The sequence below is a fragment of the Amorphotheca resinae genome (assembly GCF_003019875.1).
Source record: "Amorphotheca resinae ATCC 22711 unplaced genomic scaffold M430scaffold_3, whole genome shotgun sequence".
Classification (NCBI taxonomy): domain Eukaryota; kingdom Fungi; phylum Ascomycota; class Leotiomycetes; order Helotiales; family Amorphothecaceae; genus Amorphotheca; species Amorphotheca resinae.
The window spans coordinates 56800-82840 of record NW_020194473.1 but is presented as its reverse complement, the minus strand read 5'-3'; the positions used below and the strand labels follow the sequence as shown (position 1 = coordinate 82840).

Below are 26041 nucleotides of genomic sequence, written 5' to 3'. Positions count from 1 at the left end.
GTGTCGATTAACGGCATCGCTACTCAAAATAGCTTTTTGAGCACCGTAAACTATATTATATCTCCAAACTTTTGGGATCGTCTCTTATCTTACATAATTTCGAATTATCTCGTGCTCTTTTTCTTCCCGTCCCTCCTCCTTTCCCACACTTGTAAGTAGCTCTCCCCCAGATACAACAACTCCTTCTGGGTCTTTTCTACAAACAAATCCTGCGTCTGAACCCACTCCTCCCGACTCCTATCCCGCATTTGCACCTTCCACGCATGCTTCTCCTCCTCGCCCTCCACGCTGTCCTCTCGGCCTCTCACCGCTTCGTGCACGATATTCGCGACTAGGTCATACCATATAGGTTCTCCCGGTCTGTGATATTGGGGGTTGGGTTCAACGTAAGGCGCCATGTCCAGATTTCGAGCATCAAAGGTTACAATGGTAGGATTGCGCTCCGAGACGAACTTATTTTTCGAAAAGCGTTTGATGTGGAACAAGAGGTATGGGGGCAGAGGATGCAGGAGTCGGTAGCGTTTGCGTGTGTTGAGTTGCTCTTGGGCTCTCAGGCCGTCGTACTTGGCCAATATATTCGTGAGTGGGATTTGGGGAATGATGTTCTTTTCCAGCTCGTCTTGGAATAGAGGCGCAGGCGGTAGGTCCAGTGTGAGCATGAGAAATCGATTCACGTCGACCTTTACTTCTGCGGCTTCTTCGAACCGTAATCGATCGCCGGCGTCAGCCTTTGCGGTGATTGCCTGGCTTTCTACTTTCAGTTTCCCCTGGAAAACCTGCTGGATAATGCTGCTTCCGGGTTTTGTCTTGCTGCCCCCTAGTGCTAGGTGTAGATTATTGAGGAACCATGAGAGAAATTCGACTGGGTCTGACTGCGCTGTCAGTGTGAACTTCTTGTTCGATCGCAGTGATATTTCTTGCAGCAGCTCGTGAGGAGAGACGTGAGATTTGAAGGCCCGAGGGTTCCAGATTTTGCGAACGAGAATGGAGAATCGTTTGACCAGCTCTGGCTTTGCGGAGAAGTCTTCCAGCATGAAGTAATTCCGTAGGGGCGGGATATGGGAGAGGGCTTGAACGACGACGTTGAAGTAGTCGTTGTCCTTGATGTTGTTCATGCCAATGAAACCCGGTATGTATTTCTTGCCGCTTAATGTCCATGCTGTCACCTCTTGCCGGTCCAGGGCCATCACTTGTTCCTTGGTATATCTGGGATCGGAAACAAACTTTATATCATCTAAGCTCTTGCTCTTGACCTCATATCCTTCCGGCAGCACGTAGACCTTTTGTGTCTGCATGTTGATATAGACATGGTGGTTGACTTCCAGCGCATGGAAGTAGGCGTGGGATTTTGGGCCTCGCCCCTGGAAGTACTTCCCACAGACGAGACAGGCGTAAACATTGATATTGGACAGGGAAATAGAACAGAGCTTCTCGAAATCGAAGTCCAGGACGTTGCGATCCACTGTATCGAGATATAGGTCATCGTAGCCTTCGAGGGGGGCCTCCTGCCTCGGCGCCCGAGTATTTACTTCTCGATCCTCCTCTTCTGACTCTTCATCTTGGGGAGGTTGATCCGTCTTCATGCGCTTGGGAGAGGGTTCCAACTCGTATTCCGAATTTGGCGTTGGAGTCCCAGGTTGTCGCTGGTCCTCTTCAGAAGAGAGGCTGGAGATAGTGGTAGACTCGGCGGACCGATCTTTGCGCTTGAGCGACGGCATGGCAGCGGGATGTTATTTGTAGTGTTCGTCAATGGCCAGCGCGATTGGGAGAGAATGGTTGACTTTCGCAAAGCGAACGCGCTTCACCACCATGGATCTCGACGAGAGTCGTGAGCATTCTGGCCTCGCTAACAGACTTTGTAGCCTTGCGCCAACGCGGACTCGGTTAGCACAGCTGGCACGTGATATCGCCATTGCTTGAAAGGAGATACCTCAGATAGAGGCCTTACCTTAGGTAGATAGGCAGGTGGTAAAGGGGCAGTTTTCTGGAATAACCAAAGTGTGGTTCAATGGTTCAATGTCCTAGAAGAAAGGTAGACTCTTGAAAAGCGATGTCTCAATGTGGTAAGGTTATCTTAGATATTCGCTAAAGCGGGTAAGTTTATTAGGTAAGCCTCGTTAATTCCATGGCCGATTTACTACCTCCACCCTTTAGTCAACTTACTTTCGTCTACCCCCCTTTTGCAACCCTTTTCCTTAAGCATAATTAGAGTTCAGCTGACTCGAGTAGACCCAAAAGACACCTGGGGTCTGGAGATAAGCGGATTATGTTGAGCTAGAGATGCTAACCCTATTACCTCTAGAGAGTTGCAGAAAGAGAGAATAAGCTTACCAGAAGTCCAGAGATCTTCAAGGTGTGTTGCTTGTTTGAAGGGTTTCTCAAGGCAACGCTATCAGCTCATTTTGAACTTTGACACAGTTATGTCATCTATCTGACCTACGCAACACATAAATGCATTGTTGTAGCGCATCTATGTTTAGCTATTGACGGATTCGATTCCGATACTTTGGGTAAGTCCTCAAATTATTGAATGAAAGATCCGGGGGGTTATCACTGCCTATTCCAGCGTACTTTGGCATCACCATAGCTAATCGGGGCTCAATCGCACCTCACGTCATTAGAAGCATTCCAGGCTTATTTGAGAGCATTATATTGAGCTATCACGCATTAGATTAAGTTATAGAGCCCCGAATTATGGGTTATCCTCCAACCTACCTTACCTTCCCAACTCTGTAATTCTGCCTAGCGCATGTGAGGATTTGAACCTCACTTCTGGGCAGCACGTCAATTGTCAAAGTTAGATAGAAGTTGGTTTAAAATGGTCATGATTTTATCCAAATACTTGAGTACCCAAGGTAGGTACTTGGCCGACTCTAGGGCACGGAAAGAACTGATACAAGATGTCTGGTAACATCGTCACTCTATTGATCTATACAACATAACTCTATAGGATATCTTGTCTAAATACTCTATCCAGTGCGATCTTACTCTATCTATAATCTTGCGTATATCAACTCAAAATCTATCCCCGCGAACCATCTCCCCAAACTTTCACTCCCTCTGAGTTCCCATTTCAGCAGCTGAAGTACCTGACTTATGCGACAACTGCGCATCGCTGCCCCTAAACTTCTCTACATCCACATTCTGATCCGTACCATTCCCAGGACTATCCGTGATCGGACCACCGTTAGCATCGATCAAGCCCGCCTTCTCCTTCTCCAGCTTCGCGCCCTTCCGAATCCTGCGTTCCGTCAGAACAGGATTCTCCTTCTTCTGATACGCCTCTTCGAAAATCGCGTCCAGCTTCTCAAGTGGATAACCCTTGGTCTCCACGAATGTGAACCAGATGACCGGGATGAAGGCGAAGTTGAAACACATGAAGACGAAGTATGTCTTCCACGCGATCTTGTTGATCATGATTGGGGCTAGTTGCACGACGGCGTAGTTGCCTAGCCAGTTGAAACTAGTACTTAGTCCGTTGGCCTGGGCTCTGATTCGGATAGGAGTGACTTCTGCGGGGTAGAGCCAGGTGACTCCTAACCAGCCGATGGCGAAGAAGCCGATGAAGACGAAGATGAAAACGGTGGCGGCGAAGGCGGGAGCTTTGTAGGTGTCGGTGGTTTGAGAAAGGCACGCGCCCTGTATCTCATTAGTTCAAGTCTTTCCGCGGGGGGGACGGTACTTACGATAATCAATGAACTGACTCCCATACCAACGGATCCGAGGATCATCATCTTGCGACGACCGAATCGATCAACGATAAAGAGCGCAAAAATGGCGGCAGCGAGGTACAGTGTTCCGTAACAAGCAGTGAGGAGGCGCGAAAGAGAAGGACTGAAGCCAAGCGAACTTTCGAAAACAGTTCTAAAACCGAGTTAGCAAAGAACATTTTCTCGACATGGAAGACCCTTACGTAGCATAGTAGGTGACTAAATTGGTCCCGCCAGCTTGTTGGAAGAATTGAGAGGTATAAGCTATGCTTACTCGCCATCTGTTCATCTCGGGCCCATTTCCATAGAACTCCTTCAGCGTGAGCTTCTTGCCTCGGGTGATTTCCGCGATCTGTTTGATGGACGCGACTTCGTCGTGAATTTCCGGGTCATCGGGACCGGCTCTCTTCAACCGACATAGAATCTCAATGGCCACGTCGTCTTTATCATGTTTCCTTGAGTTCAGTTAGCACGGGATCCAAAATCCGACCGATGCTGCAAGAATCACGTACAGTAACCAACGTGGGGACTCTGGAAGAGCCAAGACTCCAACGAAAAGGATGAAACCGAAGACTGCTTGGAATGCGATTGGGAAGCGCCATTGGAATGATCCGTATTGAGTAACGAAGAAGAATCCGTAGTTCAACCAGTACGATATCATAACTATGACAGTCAGCAAGTGTCACAAGTTCACTTCGAAGTTGATACATACTGCCAGCGGCAATCAAAGCCCCTTCGAACAGCACCAAGAACCCACGAATCTTGGGTGGGGCCATCTCACTCTGCCAGACCGGAATCGAAGAAGTGTTCATGCCGTTACCTACACCCGTCACGATGCGTCCAACAATCATCTGGGCTATTTCGAAGCTCGACGCTTGAATTGCCGTTCCAACCAACATGATTATAACGCCCAAGAGGACCGCACGTCTTCGACCGAGTGTGTCACCATACGCGATAATAAAGATCGATCCCATAAGACATCCAACTTCGTATATAGCGACGACAAGAGCCTGAACCGCGCCACTTTTGTTATCAGGTTCCATCCCCGGAAAGTAGGTGAGGAAGTTGTCTTCCGTGATGATTCCCGACATGATACCCTCTTGTCCAAACGTTAGCCATTGGACTGCCAGTCAGTGAAAGGATACCACGTACGATCATATCCGAACAGCAAGAAGCCACTGGCAGAAGCCGCACAGACGAGAGCCTCAAGGGCCCCGCCCGTCACCGAATTCCCCAGGAATCCAGTGTAGTTGAGCAAACCCATATTTACAAGAAAGATATAATGAAGTTGGCGTGAGAAGAGGGAAAAGGGGGGGAATCACAGTTAAGAGGGTGACCACGGCGCACTCGCACTCGCACTCGGCCTCCATCGGGGGCCCCGCGTGAGACCCATTGTTCTCCCCCAAGAATTATGGATCGTATCTCTGCCTCCCATCTACGGAGTGTTAGTGGAAGGGGAGGAGTGTATAGTAACTGTAGTTGGCGGAGCAGCCTGAGTAAAACCTGAATGCCCCAACTTGTACCGGGCGCGATGACGATAAGCACGAAAGTATTATGGATCTTAGCTTTGAAACCGCCTGGCCGTAACCCCTTTTCCGACAACAACGCATTCGCTTCCCCGTGCCTAGGGCCTAGGGCCTCCATAGTCAAGACAACTCATTGCCTATTGTAGGTATTCTTGTAGGAACTCCCGTCCTTGATACCGTACCGTACGTTCCGAGAGCTCTGAGTGATTTGCCGATTCACACCTGCTTGATTATTCATGAGATCTTATAAAGTTTATTATTAAGAGTTTATAATATACAAATGCTTGGATTTTTTGCATTTTCTGTTATAAAACATTTCGAACCTTTTAAACAGACGCTTCTATGATTCGCGGGATCTATTTTAGTGTTGAAATATACCTGAAATACCCAGAATAATACCTAATCGGTACTGCCGTCGCAGGGCTGCCGACGCACGGCTTTACTATTTTCCTTGGATGTTCCGTTCCGAAGTAGTCCCGTTCCGAAGTACTTCCGCTCCGTAGCAGTTCCACTCCGTAGTAAGGAAGTTCCACTCCGTGTGAGTAGTTCCGCTCCGCCATATACGGTTATTCCCCCAAGGTAAGGTATCCCGAGTTGTGGAGAAAAGAATCATCACTCCTTTCGTTAACCTTTGCCGTCTAATCAACTAGACGTTCCTGTATGCGAGAGCCATGGAAAGCCAATAGCAGGAGATCCAAATCATGTTCGCAGCACTGGGTAAGATCCTGAGTGATGTCCAATTCAGGTCACATGAGCAGAAGGTGAAAAAGTATCTCGACCAAGCCACAACAGGTCAGTCAGGAAAGACTTGAATATGCTGATCGTGAGACTTGTCTTGTTGACACGACGCTACTCAACCTAGACTCTGTTCTCGAAGATCTCAAGAAAGCACTCGCGCCGAGACTGGGGGTGGTCAAGGGTCTGTGGACGACATTCGACACCTATTGCGTCGAGGACTCCTCCCAGCAGCGATGTAAGTTCCACCCGCCACCAACTTGGGAGCCCGCTACAGTGACTGACGGGAAGCCCAGACTGGAACGAGGACAGTCTCAGGAAACATATAGCGATTATACATCCTGATGTCGCCATCTCTGAGGCCGCCATCCAACTGCTATGGAGATGTTTCCATTTCTACGCCTACCACCCGTTCCCAAGCGATGTCACTGACGGTAGAGTTGATTCGGACGCCTTCCAACGCGCCGTATCATTACTAGTCGTCCAGTGCACCGATATCTTGGGCACCCAGGACGGAGGAGATTATTTCTGGCGCCACGACGACGCTTTCTTCCGCAAAGCCAATTTTGAAAGAATCTTCAGAAGCATTGGCCTTCCAGAGGCTACAAGCAAACAGTCCACGCAACTGGATTATGACTCGACTTCTATGCTGGACGATGCTATGGACGTTTTGGCCATGACGCAGCCTCAAACGGTGAGCTTGGCTCCGTCGCCGGATCAGCTTAGACCTGCAGCACGAAGGCTCCTTGGTGAAGGTGCTACTCAGACGCGATATCGGGTGCCTCGCAAAGACTTGTCAACGTTCCTGAGCTTGCTACTACGGCTGAGGTTACGCAAAGCCAAGTGGGGAACACGCTTCCATCTTGGCTCCTTCGACAAATCTGATCCTGGTGACAAAGAATTGGCTGACATACTAGTGAATGGACTGCTTAAGGACCAGGAGGAGGAGAATCTTACGTCTAACGAAGTTCTCAGGGCAATGGATCTGCTGGTGAGTGTGAACCGACTGTAGGTATCTGAGGCTTCGGCACCTCTGATCTTCTACAGCCAAATTTGCAGCTACGATTCCACCAGCTTTGGGCGGTTCTATTTCAACCACTGATGACCACAGATGATCAAGTGCCATCTCAGCCACCTGAAGCTATACCTAGCCGTATTCTTGGCGCTATTTCGTTGTTCGTACCTCAACCTGTGGTCTCTAGCCGCTCTCAGACGACGATGCAGGACATGCGGATTGCTCTTGAAAAGTTAAGTCATCCGTCGCAGAGATCAGATGACATGACAATGACACGTCTCGTCAAGTCTCTTGTACAAGATCCACATCCTTATCTCCTACTGTTTACCGGCAAAGAAACTGTGACGAGACCAGGTACAGCAGTAGGAGCATACTTCCCTGGCCCGCTCTGGTTGAGAGCCAATGAAGGAGAGGAGAAGCGTGAATTTAAGGCTGGCACTTCATATCTCCTCTTTCAGCTCCAGCCACAATTCCGCCTTCTCCGATGGACCAGCCCTCAGATACCACTAACAAACATCATTGATACAGATGGCGACGCACCATCGATAGAAGCTGTTGCAGCAAGTGACGAAACGTCTTCGAAGTTCAGCAAGCCCTATAGGATCGGAGACCCAGAAAGGAAAGGCCCCGGCTTACACATTGATCCAGAGACGAAGTCGGCCACGTTGAGCAATTCTGCAGACGACGACAGCGGTGAGGGATTCTGGTACAAAGACGTGTACATAGACGGTGATGGCGATAGAACACTTAATAAGAACTGGGATGCGACAGTCAAGCTCGATCAGCTCGACATCTTCAGTGTGTCGGGCGGTATAGATGCAAATCTCGCTACTAGGAGGATCATTGGGGCAAAGGATCAGACTCAATACATGCAGGAGGCAACGGAACCGAAGATCAGAGGCGAGGAGCTGACAAAGAGGATCCAGGGCTTTGGCTCTACCTGATAACAGTAGAAGGTTAAAGGTATGGCTTTCTTACTACCCCTAGAAATCTGAGCTTTTGCGGCGTAAAATGTAAATTCCCCGCTGATATTACCCTGGTTCAGGGGTCTTGCACCGGCTAGTGCACTATGAAATATGTTCAGGGCACAGGACGGCGAGAAGATTCCTAGAGTCTGTCCACGTACGTCTGAGACGTCTGCGGTGGTAGGAGGCTGCCAGGCATGATGAGCGAGACCTTTTTTTATAAGCCGGAGTAGCGAGTACTGCTGTGCCTCGAGTACGGCCTCTTCCCCCCACCGGGACGCGACGTCTGACCCAAGGACCGTGCATTTCACAAGCCAGATTCAAGTCTTCAGTCCGTCCTACAGAAAGCAGCGCAGGTCGAGGTTGAAAGAAATGGCGCAATCTAAGGTATGGATAATGGGCTGTTTTGGTATGCCTTGTTGCAAGATATAGCTCAATGTTTGATGCGACCAACCCTTTCCTCAATTGACGTGAAGGCCCCAAGATATACTGTATCAATGAAATTCCAAAATACCTTATGAGTGAGGAGGAGCAAAGTAACATGTATGACTTTGTCCAACTTGAAGGTGCACGCTAGAGAGGGCACGTTGGATGTTTTCCAGGACGTGGGATTTATCTCTATATATACGCCAATTTAAGTTACCCTGTGTATACTGCATACTCTCGATTAGGGTTAAGATAATTCTGATATTTACAAAGAAAGATGCTTTCTCAGTGCAGTCTCTCTGAGGAGCTGGGTATTACCGAGATCGGGTTAGCGCCCATGCACACCAGATATAGGTAAGCAGTACTTACTGTCACATGACTGGTTGTCACCTGCAGACCGCCCGATTCTGCCGCTCTTCTCCGCCTTAGCCCTCGCCATGGAAAAGTTTACCCCTCCAAAACATCCCACATCCTCAAGTCAACCACAATGACTACACAATCAGTTGCTCCTCCTGTCCTTTCCACCCCCGAGACACATATCTTCGAAGATCCTACGCCTGTTGCGAATACGCAAAATGAACCGCGACTCTCCTATGACGAAGTATTCGACATCTACGAGGTTGCGAGGACGGCGAGGGAGATACACACCGGCGGATGGCGCAAGGTAGCATTGCAATTCCCCGATGACATGCTGCGGGATAGTCCTGTAGTCTTCGAGGCTCTGGAACAAGAATTAAAAAAGTTATCTTCAGGGGGTACAAAAGTCAGGGTAGAGGAGAAGCTGGAGCAAAATCTAACCAACCTCACGTCGGCGGATGCGCAATCCCTCGATCGAAGTCAGGAACGGCATAGACTGTATGTTTTGGCAGATACGTCTTACGGTGCTTGCTGTGTCGATGAGATAGCAGCAGAGCATGTGGATGCGGAGGTGGTGGTGCACTATGGGAGGAGCTGTCTGAGTCCCACTGCCCGGTTACCCGTTATTTATGTCTTCACTTCTCGGACACTGGACCTCGATCCTGTTGTTTCCGTATTCGAAAACACATACCCTGAGAAGCAGGAGAAGGTCATATTAGTTGCAGATATCATGTACCACAACCATATTGAACCAGTCGCCAAGAGGCTGCAGGAGGCGGGATACAAGAACATCCTCGCGCCGGACATCGTCCATGATCCTTCGTCCCTTATCCCGAATAGGAAGATCGATATAGGCGAGGCAGAAATGAAGGATTACTCGTTATTTCACATCTCAGAGCCCCTGCCGGCTTTACTCCTCACTCTCTCCTCGCGTGTTAGAGATTTCAACATCTATCCTACAACCCCTTCTTCGTCCCCGCAAAAAGCTCTCCAATCCAATACAGCAATGTCTCTACGCCGTAGATACGCACTCCTAACCTCGCTCTCTACCTGCTCTATCTTCGGGATCCTAATCAACACACTCTCAGTCAAGAACTACCTACAAACCGTCACGGACATCAAGGAGATGATAGAGAGAGCGGGGAAGAAGAGCTACACTTTCGTAGTGGGCAAGGTCAACGCGGCGAAAATTGCTAATTTCTCTGAGATCGGCGGGTGGGTGGTCATCGGCTGCTGGGAGAGCTCGTTAATTGAGAGCACCGAGTTTTATCGGCCGATTATCACGCCCTTTGAGCTGGGGCTCTGTCTGCTGCCGGATGAGAAGAGAGTGTGGAGTGGGGAGTGGAAGGGGGATTTCAATTCGTTGGATGCTGTGAGTTTGGAGGGTAGAGAAACGGAGAACGGGGCGGTTGGGGACGTCGAGGAACAGAAGGAAACAGGGGAAGATCTGGATAGCGAGGAGGAATCCGCGCCCCCGGAATTTGATCTGCGGACGGGACGATATGTCAGCCATTCACGCCCGATGCGTGATTCCCCCTCAGCCCTGTCAGCGGCGGCGAACAAAGAAGGCGAGGGAAGCAGCGCGGCATCAAAGGTATTGACGCGGAGAGCGAAAGGCGATCTAGCTCTTGTCAACGGGGCAGTGAGTCCCGGGGCACAGTATCTGAACACCCAGCGGACTTGGATGGGTTTAGGGAGTGACTTTCATGAGACCGAGGGCAGCGCGGCGGTGGAGGAGGGGAGGAGCGGCGTTGCGAGGGGGTATAGAGTTGGTGAGGCAGGGGAGGGTGAAAAGAGGTAGCGCAAATGAAATGATACCCTCCTATTCTATGTGCGTAGTGTACATGATTGCTATCAGATGTCTCGACTCGAAGCCACCGAGGAGTCTTATATGGCCACACCAGGATCTCTCGGCCTGGTCACTCAGGAACCTCCCCAGGAAATATATTTTGAAAGCTGGGCTATATCTCTCACTCTTGAAAAACAACATAAAGCAGGACGATATAATAGGACTGAGAGAGTTGGGGAAGAATCCAATCTTTCATTTCTAATGTCTTTACAGTAGTAACCTCAGCCCTACACGCCTATGGACGTCCAGCCCCTGGCGCCCCTTGCCGCCCCGCCCCACTCCGCTCGCCGCTCCCTAGCGGGAGGAAATCCCGCCAATAGATAAGCGGCGGAATGTCACCGATAAGCGGCGGGAAAAAGGGAAAAAAGGCATAAATCTACAAACTCCCAGGGTCAATCCCCCTCCTCATGCTCTCTCCCTCCCTCCAAGATCAACATTACCTCCTCTAGAACCTCCATTCTCCTATGCGGGCCCTTCTCCTCTCAACTCGCCCATTTCTACGGCCAATAACTGCAACTATCCGCAAAACGGCGTTTCCAATGGTCTCTTGTCTCTCTCCAACCCGCGAGCTCCGCACATTGGCACAATGCCCCCAGCTAGCCATCTCAGAAGCTGAAGATGACCCCGAGATCAGAGCCAAATACCGCCCTTTTTTGCTGGATGCGGAGGTCGAGGCCACGGATTGGATCTCTCAACTGGAATTAGAGACGGCCATTACCATGGCTGAGGAGAACTTGGCGCGGACCAAGTCAAGGCTAAAAGTTCTGGTGCTTTATGGAAGCTTACGCAAACGGTATGTATATATATATGCGCCTTTTACTATAGATTACAATAAAGGAATTATTCGTTTAACGTGTCTCCTAGCTCCTACTCCAAACTCATGGCCTTCGAGGCCTCCCGTATCCTTCACCGTCTTGGCTGCGACGTCCGAATCTTCAATCCGAGCGAACTCCCTATCCGCGACTCGGTCGAAGCCTCGCACCCCGCAGTTGAAGAACTCCGCGCTCTCTCTCTCTGGTCCGACGGGCACGTCTGGTGTTCACCCGAACAACACGGAAACCTCACCGCCGTCTTCAAAAACCAAATAGACTGGATTCCCCTATCCACCGGTTCGGTCCGCCCGACACAGGGTCGCACGCTATCTATAATCCAGGTCAATGGTGGGAGCCAGAGCTTCAATGCTGTCAATAGTTTGAGGATACTGGGGAGGTGGATGAGGATGTTCACTATCCCGAATCAGAGTAGCCTGCCAACCGCCTGGAAGCAATTCGAGGATGAGGGGGGAGATGGCAGTGGGAAGGCGAGGTTGTTGCCTAGTGGGAATAGGGATAGGTTGGTGGATTGCATGGAGGAGTTTGTCAAATATACGATTATTATGCGGCCACATTTCGAGCTGTTCGGGGATCGGTTCAGTGAGAGGAAGGAAGCGCTCGAGAAGAAGATGAGGAATCTGAGTGTTAAGAAAGATATTGTAGACAAAATATAGACCGCAAAGATAGAGATTTATAGAGTGGGAGGAGCTGAGGACGCGTGGTGTTTTGTGAGGATGCTGGAATGGTAAAACCCTCCCTCAGCCGCTCAATGCCTAACTGATTGCTTTGTAGATGTGTAACCGGTAGCAGTGCCTATCGACATGCACTGTCGACTAGAAAAAGGAGTGTATCCCCTTGAAGATGATAGGGTTGGGATCGAGGTATCAGTATATTCATGCTGAAAGTGATAGACCTCAATCATCAGCCAGTTGGTGCCCAAGGGTCCAAGGGATGCTGTGAAGCTGACCACGCAGCTCTGCTAGTCGCAGGATGGGCTTTCGAGGCTTCAACCTCCCCGATTCCAAGAAAGCTCGTTGGAAATTCCCCTAGAAGATGAGGCATTGTGTTAAAAGACCTATCGACTCCGGGTGCGTTATGGCCCAGGTCAATCAATAGGTATCAAATAGAGCGAATTAGGGAACGAACAAAGAGCCGATTTCAAGTGGATTAAACTACCTATTTATTCACAGCCCATCTAGAACTGGAATAAATTTTGTACTGCAGATGTCGTCTTCGTTTATCAATTCATTCAAGGTCGTCCCAAAGGAATTGTTCCGAGTGAACAATGGCCGCCTCATAAGGCTTCGAGAATGGTCGGTGAAGCCTGTCGCTGTCACTGTCGCTGTCACTATCGCTGTTACTGTCGCGATTGTTGTCGCGATTATTGTTACGAGTATTGTCGCGATCGTTGTCGCGAGTACCTAAGGTATTGTCCCGAGTATTGTCGTGAGTTTTGTCGCGATTAATTATTTTAAGTAAGAATAAAGAGAATTATATTAGTTAGAACGACAGTGACAGTAATAGCGACAGCGACAGCGACAGCGACAGCGACAGCGACAGCGACAGTAATAGCGACAGTGATAGCGAGAGTGTACGCTATAGACAGTACCTATAGCCTATAGGCAAGACAGTAGCTATAGGCACCCATTGCTTACCGTCCCAGTACTTATACGTGTTCCATATTAGGGGTCGCTACGTGGATTTCGACGGGAAAGTGTTTGGTGAAGTTTCTATTCAAACTGGAATTTTGAAATTCCGTGGATCAAAAACTATCAACTCTCGTCGTTTTCCCCCTGCGATACCACGAAAATGCAGACCAGGTTAGAGCGGGTCTGGTCAAGTGCGGTCAGAAGTTCGGCTCTTTGAAGAGCCTTCGGCATCTCCAATATAGTGGCACAGCGTTCCAAGTAGTTAAAGGAGAGCCAGTCGCAACATTCGTCTCGAGCAGAATCATGGTTGATGCGGCCCAGTTCTGAAAGATCAACCCCAACTACGCCAGGCCAAGCATTATCAAGGTAGCCAACAGCCGCTCGAGCGATTCCAATACCATCGATCTCTGGGACTTTCTCCAGGATCGTCCCCCTCCGCCCCCGGGGGCCAACGAAGTCAAGGTCAACCGTGTGGATCTTGATATGCAAGATGAGAACAACTTAATCCTTTGCAGTCCAACGGTTAGCTATTTATCTTTTGGCTCCCTCAGATATTGAGATATTGGGCCATGCTGAGTATGGGACGGCTCATCCAGGATAGATTCGGAACTACGCCTTCGTGCCCCCCGGCGTCAAACCCCCGTGAATCCCGAGTTAGCATTCGGTTAAACGCGGCTTTAGCATCCACTCCGGACAGTAGTCTCCGGCCCCGAGGCTGGTACAATTGCTGAAGCATAATATCACCCCGGTTGACAAGTATTATGAGAAGATCAAGGGCCAGCGGAAGTATGTCCATGAGCATTTGTCGTATTCGACGGACATGAAGACATAGAAGTCATACTGTACATCTAGAATGAATCAGGCGGCAACACATAGACTGCATATAAAGGTTTCGTAGGATATGTCACATTTTCGCATAGTCAAACATACAATATCACCTGACACTGATAAATAACTGGAGAATGATTTGATTGGAGCTTCACATGCCTGAATCTCACGGGATTGCTATTCTGCATCTGGTTTCTCGATCTTGAAACCCATTGCCTTCAACCACGGTGCCGAGTCCTAATGGTGTTAGAAAGGAAGCTCTTGATGGTCCATGCCAAACTCACATTCCAAATAGTATACAAGCTGCCCTTGGGGTCAACACTGGTATCTCCTTTAAAGACCAGATGAGAAATGAATTCTCCAGAGACCTCATTGCCATTCTTCAGCGTTGCCTTCAGCTTGCAAATCAGAAGCAAGTCACTAAAGTCCTTCTTGGAGGTAAAGACTCGGAGTAACTCGTGTCTTCGTTCTTCCATAACCGCCCAGCTCTTTATGCGGGCTGCAATAATCTCTACAGAACACATAAGCAGTTGCCCAACAGACGGCAGATCTGGCACTGCGTACGCTCAGTGCCTTTGGCCATTCCAGCTGCACCATGAACCTCTGCGTCTTCGGTATACAGTCGTGCGACTTTCTCGGGCACGTCCGGGTCTTTGGAGTCGAGCAGTGGAAATAGCGTCTCGAGCCACTTCTTCACCGGCGCTGGCGCAGGTATATCGGACGGCCATTCTGCATTACTTGTTCTACTCGTGTCCATATTGTCGTCTTGTCGTTGGCAGCTTGAAACTAGTTAACCCCGTGATCTGTCTGCTGGTTTAATGATGTATAAGTGAAGGTATATCGAGAAGCTGTGGCCCCAATCCCATGTTGGGGAAGTGATATATATATACACACATATACATATATAAATATACTCTACCTCGGGCCCGGACGCCGGTTCCCGAGGGAATACCGCACCTTAACATCAGTGGAGGTGGCGTTGTGGCTGACCGGCTGACTAATCGACTTCCCCACCCCCGGATTCCCCGTATTTCGTCGCTTTAGTGCATCGGGGGTGGGTTTAGTAAATCATACAACCGCGTAGTTCATTCAACCCCCGCCCTTTTCCTGTCTCCACACTCATACATCTTCCCAAGATGATGACCGTGATGCACTGTGATCCAAGTGAAGCTCAGAATCATGCCAGTCCGAAGAGGACGAAGAGGCCTGTTGCCTGCCATTATTGCCGGCTGAAGAAGGTTAGGTGTGAGTAGGGGACCCCCCACCGGCTGTCCTGTCCGGTAGAGAATTGATGCTTACGAGGATCCAGGCAACGGCGAACAGCCAACCTGTGGGAACTGTATAGTGAGCAGATCAGCTTTTTTCAATCCATATCAGTATCATATCCGACACTTACCATATAAAAACCAGGACCGCGGAGAAAAATGCGTCTACCCAGCCCTGAAGCGACGAAGCCGCCGAGAAAGCCACGAGAATAACAAGGTAATTATGGATAGAATTGCACGGATAGAGGCAATCCTCGAAGAGGCCTATACGCCCTCACAAGTCCGAAATGGTGAAGATGAGTCGCAGCATATACCGGCAGCTGAGGTGGTGCAGAAGACGTCTCCTTACGCACCAGATCAAGAACAACAACTACAACAACGGATACCACTCTCTCCCCCACAGACCGATTACTCTTATCAACTGCTTCAATGTACTCCTCCGCAAGATGCCCATACTACTGCATTGTCACACCGGCGGAGTAGCCACACACCAGCTGCTGGCCATGTTCTCGACTCGTCTAACCCATCGCCCACGTCCCCAAATTTGGGCACACACAAAGAGATGTCTCATAAGAGCCCACAAGTCTCTCAACTGGTTGACTCTCGCACAGCATATAGCGAGTCCTATCGTGACGTGAACGACGTCGATATTGACCCCCTGAGACCCGGACAGAAGACGCCGATGGATCAAATCATTGACAACATCCACTCCCCAGAGAGCCCTGACTGGGAGTACCATGGCCCTGCATCATTCCTATCTCTATGCTCGAAGGCCGGTATTGACTGGGTGGCGGAGAGGACCGGCTCAACAGAATTCGCTCAGATTGCTATGAATTTCAGGCGCTCGACTACGAAGCTACTCAAGCTCGACCACAGGCTCAGTACCGAGAGAGCGCCCGAGCCAGATCGGGAGACGGCCTTCAGATATGCAACGGAGTACTTTGAGAAGGCTCCTGATGCCCCCTTTGATATTATTGTCCGCTCCAGATTTGAAGCTCGTTTACGGACTCACTTTGATAGTGCTGGAACATCCGAGCAGGATGAAGACCCCGCTTGGTATGCGTTGCGAAATGTTGTATATGCTCAAGGTTGTCGATTAGAGCTTGGAAATAAGGGGTATTCATTTAATTACACGAAGCCTCAAATTGCAGGGTGGCAGTATTTCGAGAACTCCTTATCGAAGCACTCGGAACTTTGTTTCTCCAGGACTGGATTGATGGCCATCCAAGCCCTTCTTTGCATGGTATTTCAAAGTTGGCATACTTATCCTGGAGTTCATGGTTAATGATATACAGGCTTTTTATGCCGAAGCACTGAGTTGTCCTAAACTCGAGTACATGCTTGCCTCAACAGCATTGCGTTTGGCTCAGTCAAAAGGACTTCATCGACAGCCCGGCTCGACCTGGGGTATAAGCCCACAGGATACTGACCAGAGAAATTGGATTTTCTGGGTCCTCTATATCTTCGAAAAGCACATTTCTCAACGTTCGGGACGCCCATCAGTCAGTAAACCAATCTACTAGCGCTGACACAAGGTACTGACTGTCCCAGGCTATTGATGACGATGATATCAGTTGTCAGATCCCTACCAGGATTCCGTCCAACAACACCAATAAACTTGAGTTCTGCACTCTTTCAGCCAAACATGCTAAGATATCCTCCCTGATTGCAAAGCGATGTAGTAGTGTAGCGGCTTACCGTCAAACACCGGACGAGGTAGTCCGGACTGTTTGCGAGCTGGACCGGCAGCTTCGAGACTGGCGAGACCTTATCCCGCTAAGCATGAGACCTGGCACTGTGCTCGACCCTACCAATCTGCCAAGGGGCCTTCAGACCACCCACGCCATATATCTGCATTACTCCTACTTTGGGAGCCTGATTGGGATCCATTCCATATTTACCTATCCTTGGAGCGAGATGCTTGGGCGAGATAGAAGCCCTTCGCTCCGTGACCAAATTAACGCTAGCTCAGAAATCGTCGCGGAGGCCTCTCGAGGTATCATTTTGATGACCAGATATATCAATGACATATATGCTTGGACACCAACATGGTAAGCTGCCGTGTTGTTCATATGGTAAAAGAAGCTAATTGGTAACAGGCTCGGCTTTTACTACCCAATCCTGGGGCTCATAAATCTTTTTGTTCACGTGCTAAAGTACCCAACTGCTCCCACCGCACCATCCGACATTGCCCTCCTAGATGTAGTGTCGGGTCATCTCGCGCGTATAGAGTTTGCATCGTCAGGCCAGCTCAGCTTCTCCGTCGCTCGTGATCTCTCTGGCTTAGCACGGGTAGCTACCAAACGCGCAAAGCAAAACATGCTGAATGAAAATGAGAGGCAGGATTCAATAATCGTCGCAGATCCTGCCTATGAACAGATGCCCACAGATGATTTTGATTATGGGCTGGACAGTATAAATATGAATGACTTCGACATGGAAGACTGGAGTACCTTACTACCGTGTGACGATTTTCTACAAACGACATGAATCTCGAGACGGTATATGCATTGCGGAACAATGCAGCAGAATATAAGCTTTATTATATCACTATCTCCATACACAAGACAGAGTGATTCGTGCCGATATCTCTGTTGGAACAGCCACGGGACGGATACATCAGGCTTCAGTTATGGTAGCTACTCGGTAGCCGCCTACATCCCAGAGCAACAAATCATAGATATTTGCTTGCTGGATCCTTCGGGAAAAATGTAGGAAAGTTTCAGCTGTACATAGCAAACAAACTAGGTACCTAATCATCAACCACATGAAGAGCCGGCCGCCTTTGACATGCAATCTACGCTGAATACCGGCCCCATTTACCTATGAGCGACCATAAACACGCCCCCTGCCTGCATATTCTCTAGATACCCCGCGCTTTAGGTAATTTGAAAGTTCCGTTTCTCCGGATTTGTGGCTAGGGCACGTCTTCTGCAATTCGGGATCTCGGGGAAAGTCCTGCGAACCTCCGAGAGCCCTGTATCATATATAAATTGACCCATCCTCGATTACTTAACAGTGTAGCAAGCCTTACATTTCGAAGGAAGCAACATGTCTTCATTTCAACGTTTAGTGAGGTTCAAAGCTAGCGATGGACAAGTATACTTTGGGGAAGCGCCCGAAGGGTCTTCTCTACTAATTGGCCAGAAGAGCAAAATATACTCGTCAAATCCTTTGGAAGAAGGGGCTTCTCTATCTGGGGACGAGAAAGAGATTGCTGAAGTTCTGAGCCCGCTTCCTACAGTGCCAATTTTTTACGGGATTGGCTTAAATTATCGTCAACATGCCGCTGAGGGAGGGGTGAGTGCGACCTGACTTGGAGCTGGATCCTACTGACAGACTTTGATTTCTAGCAAGCCATCCCCAAGTATCCAATAGTTTTTACAAAGCCGCCTGGTAAGCCGCCGGAAATATTAATTATATATCTAAATGCTAATAGATGTAGATGCCCTCGCGGGCCCATATGAGGACATCCCAGTGACAAAGCCCCTGGCAGATATGATGGACTACGAGGCAAGTACGCAACCAGATGTCACAACAGTTTCTTACATTACATTAGGGCGAGCTCTGTGTAGTGATTGGCAAGCCTGTCAAAGACCTCCCAGAATCCGCAAACCCTTTAGATTACGTCCTTGGCTACACAGTAGGAAACGACGTCTCATCACGATGGTGGCAAATCCCCGAGCAATCCGCTGGTCAACACGGCTACGCAAAATCCTTTGACAAGTTCGCGCCCATCGGACCCATCCTCGTCTCTACGAAAGTCATCCCCGATCCGTCTCAGCTCACATTAACTACCAAAGTCAATGGCGAGCAAAGACAACAGACAAAGACCGACGATCTGATCTTTGACGTCCCGGAGATAATTAGGCATTTGAGTAGAGGCACAACCCTCCAACCTGGCACAGTCATCATGACTGGAACACCCAGCGGGGTTGCGTTCTTTTTGAAACCGCCACGTTTTTTGAGACATGGAGATGAGGTCGAGGTCGAGATTGACAGGATTGGAATCATCAAGAACAAGATGAAATTTGTGTAGTTGTAACCAGGCTCAACGCTCATTAGCTACATATCAGACATTCAACCCCGGCCTCTATGTCTCCTCTCCGTCATTATTGTTATTTGTGTAGAGAGCCGTATCACGTGTAAGAGTACAAATAGCAAGCCACCCATATAGCTTTACCCCGCGGGCCCGGAATTCCGGTGCCATATTTGGTCGGTCAACCCTGAAACTGTTCCGATTGGCTGTGCCTCATCTATAGAAATAACCTGGTTGAATCTTTGCCGTGAACAATGCCATCGTACGTCTTAGCAGACTTCAAGTATAAATAGATAGTACCAAGAGTATCTATTCCAAGTCCATTTTCAACCATACCTTTCGCAGATCGAAAAACACCAGCCCAATCGACACATAGCTACATTGACCGACATAATGGCGATTGACTTCAACCAACCTTGTACAAAGGTGATACCTCCTACTAAACTGGCGCACATCGTTCTTCGTACCGGTAAATTCGAGCAAATGGTCTCCTTCTACAAGACCTTTCTCGGTGCGGAGGCCACGTATGAAAACTCCTTCATTTCCTTCCTTACATATGACGAAGAGCACCACCGAATTGCTATTATCTCCGTACCGGGTACTGGTCTGAAGCAGCGGGAGTTAGCCGGCCTCGAACACATTGCATTCACCTTCGACTCGCTCGAGACTCTATGCCTTGCCTACCGCCAGCGCAAAGCAAAGGGTATTCTGCCGATCTGGTCAGTGAATCATGGTCCGACCACTAGTATCTACTATCAAGACCCCGACGGAAATCAGATCGAGACTCAGGTTGACAATTTTGATACTGTTGCGGCGGCGGACGAGTTTATGGCTAGCAAGGAATTCGCGGAGAACCCAATCGGTGTTGATTTTGATCCGGAGGACCTGATTAAGAAGTTGGAGCAGGAGCAGGACCAGACACTGTTGAAGAAAAGACCCAATATTGGCCCTCGAGCTCTCGATACTGTTCCCCCTCCTCCACCAATTTCCGTCTAGAGCTCTCCATGCGCTGCTGGTTCCGTGGCTAGGAGGTTCGGGGATCTTTGGGATATGGCTGAGTTGATATGGATGCCGTCACTATAGTGGAACCTTCATTAGTTTCATTATGAGTGATGAATTATTCGAGCTCTAGTAGCCAGTTGTCACCCAAAAGAATTGAGTGGTTCACATCTTCCGCACCTCCACATCTATGCATATCATTCAGTCCCTGGCCATTAGAAATTAGATGACTGGTGATAAGATGAGACAGCGAGTTCCTTGAATTCAATTACTAATTCATAACTTTGCTGATGGAATAATTCCATGGGCTAAGCCCGTGTCAATAATACCGGCAGCATCCTGTAGAAGCCCGCAAATCTCCAGCAGATTATTTTTGCTACCGGCAACAACCATCCGGGATATGACCGTATCTAAGAGATTACAGATAAATTGCCCCCCGCTAAATCTATGCTTAAACAAATATAGCAAGTTCAAGAGACTACCAATCTCTTGAAGTTCTGTGGCTGGGTCTTCTATGTCGGTTAAATTGCGTAGAAAGACCATTTTCACTGCGATCGGGAGCGTGATCCATGCCCCTCTTTTTAAAATCAGTGATGAGCCCCAGGAATAGACAGGAGGAGTTTCATACATTGCGCAAGGTATGTTGTCTGAGTCAACATTGTATGCTAACATCTCTGTACTCTTGGCTATCTGTGATGCTGCTTCTTTCACTTCCTTTAGCGCAATCGCTGGGATGCTGCTGTTGGACTGTCTAGGCGTCAAAGACATATATGGGAGATATAAAGCTGCGATGGCAGAGCTGTACCAAAACCATCAGACCGTGCAGTATCAGGGTTGAATGGATGCCCTACCTATAATAAATCTTTGTCATTTGAAGAGGCATACTGAAAGCAGCAGACACCTTCCGGCAGTTCTGGTTCAGTAATTTCTCGTGTCGATGGTTCCACGCATCGAGTTCAAGATGGAGTGAGGTAACCTCACAAATTTCCGGATCAGTGATATTGAATCCGCCTTTAACGACCTCTGCTGCATGTATCCTCTGTTCTTGAAATCTTAGTATCCGAGTAAGGATCTGACTCAGCTCGCATTGAGCAATGAAATTCTCAATGTAAAGTAACCTGCATGAGATGTCCAAAGGTCCTGCCTGAGCATCTTTCAATTCAAAATCGTGCGGGGTTGGCAAAGGCCTGCTCGGCGTCTCTTGGTAAAGCCTCTGGAAGCGACGTAGACCAAAAGCGAGAAGTCGGTCACGAAGCAAGCAGCACCACCAGATCAGCCTTCTCCGTCCGGGTGATACGAGACTTGTAGACTGAGGTTGATCCTCATGTAGTCCAGCAGCACGAGCATTCATGAGAGCTTGATCAGCCCAGTAGATGTTGGTGTATAGTTCTGAGCGGTATGGACTCCAGTATGTGAGTAGGATCGCAGCCCTGGTGAGAACAATTGGTGATGCATCTCCGCAGGCGTTGTATGTTGTCTAATATAATCAGCACACATCAAGCCTTTTGGGGTGAATAGTAATTGCCTACCTTGGCGGTCTCAAATAGTGATTTGTGGCATTGATATGTGGATTGGTATTGTGTGTCATGAATCTGGTGGCTATTAAGATGCTATATCCGGGTCCTTAGCTAAATTATTTCTTTGAGAAGGGCTCTCTATATGTACCAAAGAACCAGCGAACATTATGGCCTGAAATTCCAATAGGCTGATTGCCTTAAGGAAAGACATGCCATTACTTTCAAAGGTGTAAGACGCGAAGAATTCTACTTCATCGAAGACCGGACAAAGAGGATGGATATGCTTGAAATATAAACAGACAAGTTTGTCACGCAGTGGTTGTGAGGGTATGCGAGTCTCGGACAGGGACCTTGCTAAGTCAAACTCGATATCACGCCAATACTGCCAGAACCAATCTCTAGGCTCATCCAAAGTTCCAAGATGCTCGCTTTCAGAAGGGCTGGGAGCCCAAGTTACGAGAGCCTCATCTGGATCTTCCCCTGTTGAGCCTCTTGCAGCAATTGGGATGTCGTCTATGAAGGTGGATCTGATAAGACTATCCATTTTCGGTGCGAACGTTGTCCTGTCGGTGTGATCGTCGGGGAAAAAAGGAAGGGTTTCCTAAGGTAAGCGACAGAGGAGTAACATTCAGCAGAACATATGAATCATTCGGCATGTTATTTGTTAAACTTACGAGTGCTTTATCTACCCTTCAGCCTCATTGGGGGAACCTTGACCTTTGATGAGACTTTTCTGTTTTCTCTCGGTCCGGACGCTTTGGGTTAGATCACCCGTCCGGGCGTTGCGGCAACCACACTCTGGAATCTAACTCGAACAGAGCCATGGGTCTCAGCATGGGGGTTCTGTTTTGACAATCTATCTAGAGGACAAGTTTTCGTTCAAAAATCTCAGAACAGTGACTTGTGCGGGATTAGTCCTACTACCAAGATATCTATGGCTTGTTCTATCAGAAAGTATTCCCAACGAATGTGCCGTAGGTTTCTATGTCCAGTGGAACGGACAATACTGATTCCTGTAGGCTCTCTCTCACTTTTTGATATTGACCAAGAATTTGTCAATGGACATTGCTAGTTATTGGTGACTGTCCTTTACTTAAGGTACTTCGACTCATACTTCGAACGCTTCGGCCCTATGATCTGGTATCAGGGCGACTGTATTCAAGTATACAACTCTTTTCCAAAGAGTCAATGCATCTTTTTAGGTGCCCTTTAGTAAAGTCAACGCGTAGAGAGATAGTAAGAGGTGATATCAGGCTCCGTTGACATGCTTTATACTTAGGATACTTGCATCTTTGAAAGGCATATAAAAGAATCTGATGGGTACAATTGAAATCCTATTGTCTATTACTTTTTTGAGAAGGGGGGGGGGGTCCTTTACTTTGTATTTTGGTTGCTATTGTCTTTCTCCTAAGAGCATCTCGCTTACATGTAAAGATTCCAGATTTGCTTTAATTGCCTCTCCAACGGCAGGAAATCTTAATCCCAACGCGTCGGAGCTCTCCAACAACAGAATGCACCGCTTCTTCATCACCTCAGCCCTGGCCACGGAGGATATCTCATCAACCGGCACCCACCTCGTTCTTCGGCCCGGGCAATTAGCGGAGGCCAACGCCGAGGCGGAATCCGGGGTACAGGACGCCGGGCTTTATACGATGGCTTGCTATCGGGGTAAATCCCGGTGATCATCAGTCCAAGGGGTCCTCGGAGCCGCCGGATTTTCTTTTCTCCGAACCCGAGTGGTGTCAAATAGGCTTAGTCAATATGCACTACTACCCCACGCGTGCGGGGTACTCCACATGCGGGGTACTCCGCAGCCGCAGCCGGCTTCATGGGTCGCCGAACCCCGGACGCTAGGGTATCAGTCCGAGAAGCTTAGCGGGCTTTTCGTTTCCGGACGAGGTATCGAGGTATATATATACTTAGTCGGGCGTCTCATTCAAAAAGTACACCAGAGACTTGCTTAACACTCTGCTGAGAACTCAACATTGCTAACTTCAATTAAATTGAAACAATGTATCAGGTCATCTTGCCATTGCTGATCGGAGGAGGTGTTGTCTTCCTGTATGGCTTAGTTTCACTACTACGCATCGGGAGACGACCCAAAGATCTTCCCCCGGGTCCGCCAACCGTCCCTATCCTTGGAAACCTTCATCTTGTTAGTATCTATCTGGATATTTTGTAGCTCCTGAGTCCTGACTTACGTCGCAGATGCCAAGAGACAAACCTCATCTCCAATTCCAGAAATGGGCAGAAGAATATTGGTATGACTGATTCTCCGAACCCGATATGGCAAGTGCTCTGTTAACAAGTGGAAAAGTCCTATCTACTCGTTGATTCTGGGAACGAAAACCTATATTGTCTTATCGTCACCAACGACAGTCAAAGAGATACTCGACAAAAAAAGTGCCATATATTCGTCTAGACCAGATATGTTCCTTGGTCAAGAAGTTGTGAGCGATGATCAGAGATTCGTGACTATGGTAAGTACGCCGCGGAAGGTTACTTCTCTGCTCAGAGCTGACAATTGATCAGAAATACGGCCCAATGTGGCGGTCCATCCATAAGATGATGCACAACTCTTTAAACATCACAACTGCCGTGGCTTATATCCCATATCAAGACCTGGAGAATAAGGATATGATGGTCGGATTTCTTGATGATCCCGATGCTTTCATGCACCACGTGAGACGGTATACCAATTCCCTTACTACACAGATGGTTTTTGGGTTTAGGACAATTGCGAAGGACGACCCCCGACTACTGCGATTCTTCGAAGTACGTTTCCCAATAATAATCTAGTCATTTAACGTGCTGATTATTGCTCAAGAATTTTGAAGAATGGGCTAAGATTGTTGGAGCCGGCAGTGCTCTGGCTCTGGATCTGTTCCCTGTCCTTCGAGGCGTACGAAATTTCCTTCCATCATATAGAGAGGCGAAGAACCTCAATATGAAGGAGAGTGCTTTGTACATGGAACATTGGACTGCTACCAAAGCTAGGATATACGACGGAACTGCCCTTGTAAGTTTTTTCTGGTGTAGTGTTTATAAGACTGCCGTTCTAACACTTATTCTACAGCCTTGTTTTAGTTTCGATGTTCTGAAAGCACAGAAAGCAGAAGGCTTCTCAGACACACAAGCTGCATACATCACTGGGTCGCTACTTGAGGGAGGCTCCGACACCACTTCGGGCATATTAGTAGGTTTTATTCAGGCAATGATGATGTTCCCCGAAGTTCAGAAGACAGCCCAAGCACACATCGATCGAGTTGTTGGTCCAGACCGGCTCCCAACTCTGGATGATGCTAAAGACTTGCAATACATTCGAGCTTGCGTTAAGGAAAGTATCCGGTGGATGCCGACCGTACTTCTTGGTGTCCCACACTCCAACCTCCAGGAAGACTTCTATGAGGGGTACAGAATCCCCGAGGGTTCGACTATCATCAACAATGTCTGGTGAGTAACCGCTCTAATTGCCTCAAGGATCACTTATTGCGGGATAAATACTAATTCGAGTCGCTCTTCCCAGGACCATTAACATGGACCCGAAACGCAACCCTAACCCCCGCACCTTCGATCCTACTCGCTTTGAAAACGACTTTCAGAGCGAACACGAATCCGCAACGAACAAAGATCCCGATCAGCGCCAGAACTGGATTTTCGGAACTGGTCGACGTCTTTGCCAGGGTATGCATATTGCTGAGCGATCGCTCTTTATGGGCATGGCCCGAATGCTTTGGGCATTCAACTTTGATAGGGCTCTAGATGAGCATGGAGCTCCCATTCCCGTTGACATCAACGATTTGGTTGGTGGGGTGACGGTACAGCCTGCGGACTTTAAGGTCAAGATCACTCCTAGGTCACAGGAGAAGGCGGATATTATCAGGAAGGCGTGGAAGGAGTGTGAGGACACACTGCTGGACCCAGTGACAAAGCAGTGGATTAAGGTGCCACCGGGTATGAAATTTGCCACTTCTGTGCAAAAGGACCTGGGGCTCTAGATGTGTGATGGAGATGGATATTCACGACTCGTCATCCGGCCTTTCTGGGGGGTTTCTCTTTTTCGTCTTGTGTGAGCTTCAATCAAACAGTATTTTAGCCTTGAGAGGTTGTTATCAGCTAGGTATGTCTTGATGAGAATGATATATGAAGTGTTCTGCATGGACCACGGTCATGTACCCTAATGTAAATTTGTCGTCGGACAAACCGCTCATCATGAATTGATTCCCGAGAAAATACATGAGCAAAGTCTTACGGTCTTGCAAGTTGCAATACCTCAAATGCGTTGCTATTTACAGCTGTTTGCTTGAGCTGTCTCTTAATATATCATAGCACCTCCATCACCTCATTAG

The 26041-nt window shown here is 48.6% G+C and overlaps 11 protein-coding genes across 11 annotated transcripts; 7 read left to right on the top strand and 4 right to left on the bottom strand.

Annotated features, from left to right (window-relative positions):
• Positions 1-35: 35 nt before the first annotated feature.
• Positions 36-2008, bottom strand: M430DRAFT_208918 (hypothetical protein). The gene is made up of 2 exons (XM_024864390.1): positions 1949-2008; positions 36-1863 (listed from the first exon to the last, which is right to left on the bottom strand). The coding sequence occupies exon 2, from the start codon at positions 1716-1718 to the stop codon at positions 105-107; it is 1614 nt and encodes a 537-aa protein (XP_024722777.1). The 5' UTR covers positions 1719-1863; positions 1949-2008; the 3' UTR covers positions 36-104.
• A 933-nt stretch (positions 2009-2941) lies between these two features.
• On the bottom strand, positions 2942-5154 carry M430DRAFT_116199 (hypothetical protein). The gene is made up of 6 exons (XM_024861625.1): positions 4863-5154; positions 4423-4809; positions 4223-4373; positions 3914-4165; positions 3687-3864; positions 2942-3639 (listed from the first exon to the last, which is right to left on the bottom strand). Exons 1-6 carry the CDS (start codon positions 4972-4974, stop codon positions 3052-3054), a joined length of 1668 nt encoding a protein of 555 aa, XP_024722776.1. The 5' UTR covers positions 4975-5154; the 3' UTR covers positions 2942-3051.
• A 783-nt stretch (positions 5155-5937) lies between these two features.
• M430DRAFT_16678 (hypothetical protein) lies at positions 5938-7930 on the top strand (the record flags this gene model as incomplete). Its single annotated transcript, XM_024863507.1, has 4 exons — positions 5938-6028; positions 6099-6209; positions 6268-6962; positions 7019-7930. The coding sequence occupies 4 exons, from the start codon at positions 5938-5940 to the stop codon at positions 7928-7930; spliced, it is 1809 nt and encodes a 602-aa protein (XP_024722775.1).
• Positions 7931-8844: 914 nt separating this feature from the next.
• On the top strand, positions 8845-10696 carry M430DRAFT_134936 (hypothetical protein). Its single transcript, XM_024862382.1, has one exon. It carries the CDS (start codon positions 8865-8867, stop codon positions 10533-10535), a length of 1671 nt encoding a protein of 556 aa, XP_024722774.1. The 5' UTR covers positions 8845-8864; the 3' UTR covers positions 10536-10696.
• A 426-nt stretch (positions 10697-11122) lies between these two features.
• On the top strand, positions 11123-12069 carry M430DRAFT_48367 (hypothetical protein; the record flags this gene model as incomplete). Its single annotated transcript, XM_024867996.1, has 2 exons — positions 11123-11376; positions 11448-12069. The coding sequence occupies 2 exons, from the start codon at positions 11123-11125 to the stop codon at positions 12067-12069; spliced, it is 876 nt and encodes a 291-aa protein (XP_024722773.1).
• A 1980-nt stretch (positions 12070-14049) lies between these two features.
• M430DRAFT_48365 (hypothetical protein) lies at positions 14050-14629 on the bottom strand (the record flags this gene model as incomplete). The annotated part of the gene is made up of 3 exons (XM_024867995.1): positions 14050-14109; positions 14157-14383; positions 14437-14629. 3 exons carry the CDS (start codon positions 14627-14629, stop codon positions 14050-14052), a joined length of 480 nt encoding a protein of 159 aa, XP_024722772.1.
• A 370-nt stretch (positions 14630-14999) lies between these two features.
• On the top strand, positions 15000-17915 carry M430DRAFT_33483 (hypothetical protein). The gene is made up of 6 exons (XM_024866377.1): positions 15000-15117; positions 15182-15216; positions 15283-16380; positions 16433-16639; positions 16689-17188; positions 17237-17915. Exons 1-6 carry the CDS (start codon positions 15009-15011, stop codon positions 17625-17627), a joined length of 2340 nt encoding a protein of 779 aa, XP_024722771.1. The 5' UTR covers positions 15000-15008; the 3' UTR covers positions 17628-17915.
• A 273-nt stretch (positions 17916-18188) lies between these two features.
• M430DRAFT_48363 (hypothetical protein) lies at positions 18189-19176 on the top strand (the record flags this gene model as incomplete). The annotated part of the gene is made up of 4 exons (XM_024867994.1): positions 18189-18437; positions 18491-18533; positions 18583-18650; positions 18697-19176. 4 exons carry the CDS (start codon positions 18189-18191, stop codon positions 19174-19176), a joined length of 840 nt encoding a protein of 279 aa, XP_024722770.1.
• Positions 19177-19569: 393 nt separating this feature from the next.
• Positions 19570-20172, top strand: M430DRAFT_48362 (hypothetical protein; the record flags this gene model as incomplete). The annotated part of the gene is made up of 1 exon (XM_024867993.1): positions 19570-20172. The coding sequence occupies one exon, from the start codon at positions 19570-19572 to the stop codon at positions 20170-20172; it is 603 nt and encodes a 200-aa protein (XP_024722769.1).
• A 448-nt stretch (positions 20173-20620) lies between these two features.
• On the bottom strand, positions 20621-22236 carry M430DRAFT_25702 (hypothetical protein; the record flags this gene model as incomplete). Its single annotated transcript, XM_024865280.1, has 5 exons — positions 20621-20625; positions 20658-20974; positions 21027-21652; positions 21705-21785; positions 21841-22236. The coding sequence occupies 5 exons, from the start codon at positions 22234-22236 to the stop codon at positions 20621-20623; spliced, it is 1425 nt and encodes a 474-aa protein (XP_024722768.1).
• Positions 22237-23703: 1467 nt separating this feature from the next.
• On the top strand, positions 23704-25868 carry M430DRAFT_64445 (hypothetical protein; the record flags this gene model as incomplete). Its single annotated transcript, XM_024869108.1, has 7 exons — positions 23704-23847; positions 23901-23953; positions 24010-24172; positions 24225-24467; positions 24520-24711; positions 24769-25145; positions 25219-25868. The coding sequence occupies 7 exons, from the start codon at positions 23704-23706 to the stop codon at positions 25688-25690; spliced, it is 1644 nt and encodes a 547-aa protein (XP_024722767.1). The 3' UTR covers positions 25691-25868.
• Positions 25869-26041: the final 173 nt, after the last annotated feature.

Bases quoted from the DNA above. Each gene is read 5' to 3' on its own strand.
- M430DRAFT_134936 (XM_024862382.1), top strand. From the start codon at position 8,865: ATGACTACACAATCAGTTGCTCCTCCTGTCCTTTCCACCCCCGAGACA.
- M430DRAFT_33483 (XM_024866377.1), top strand. From the start codon at position 15,009: ATGATGACCGTGATGCACTGTGATCCAAGTGAAGCTCAGAATCATGCC. The intron at 16,640-16,688 runs GTCAGTAAACCA...TGACTGTCCCAG, and splicing joins AACGTTCGGGACGCCCATCA to GCTATTGATGACGATGATAT. The intron at 17,189-17,236 runs GTAAGCTGCCGT...AATTGGTAACAG, and splicing joins TATGCTTGGACACCAACATG to GCTCGGCTTTTACTACCCAA.
- M430DRAFT_208918 (XM_024864390.1), bottom strand. From the start codon at position 1,718: ATGCCGTCGCTCAAGCGCAAAGATCGGTCCGCCGAGTCTACCACTATC.
- M430DRAFT_116199 (XM_024861625.1), bottom strand. From the start codon at position 4,974: ATGGGTTTGCTCAACTACACTGGATTCCTGGGGAATTCGGTGACGGGC. The intron at 3,865-3,913 runs GTAAGGGTCTTC...ACTCGGTTTTAG, and splicing joins TTAGTCACCTACTATGCTAC to AACTGTTTTCGAAAGTTCGC. The intron at 3,640-3,686 runs GTAAGTACCGTC...AATGAGATACAG, and splicing joins GAGTCAGTTCATTGATTATC to GGCGCGTGCCTTTCTCAAAC.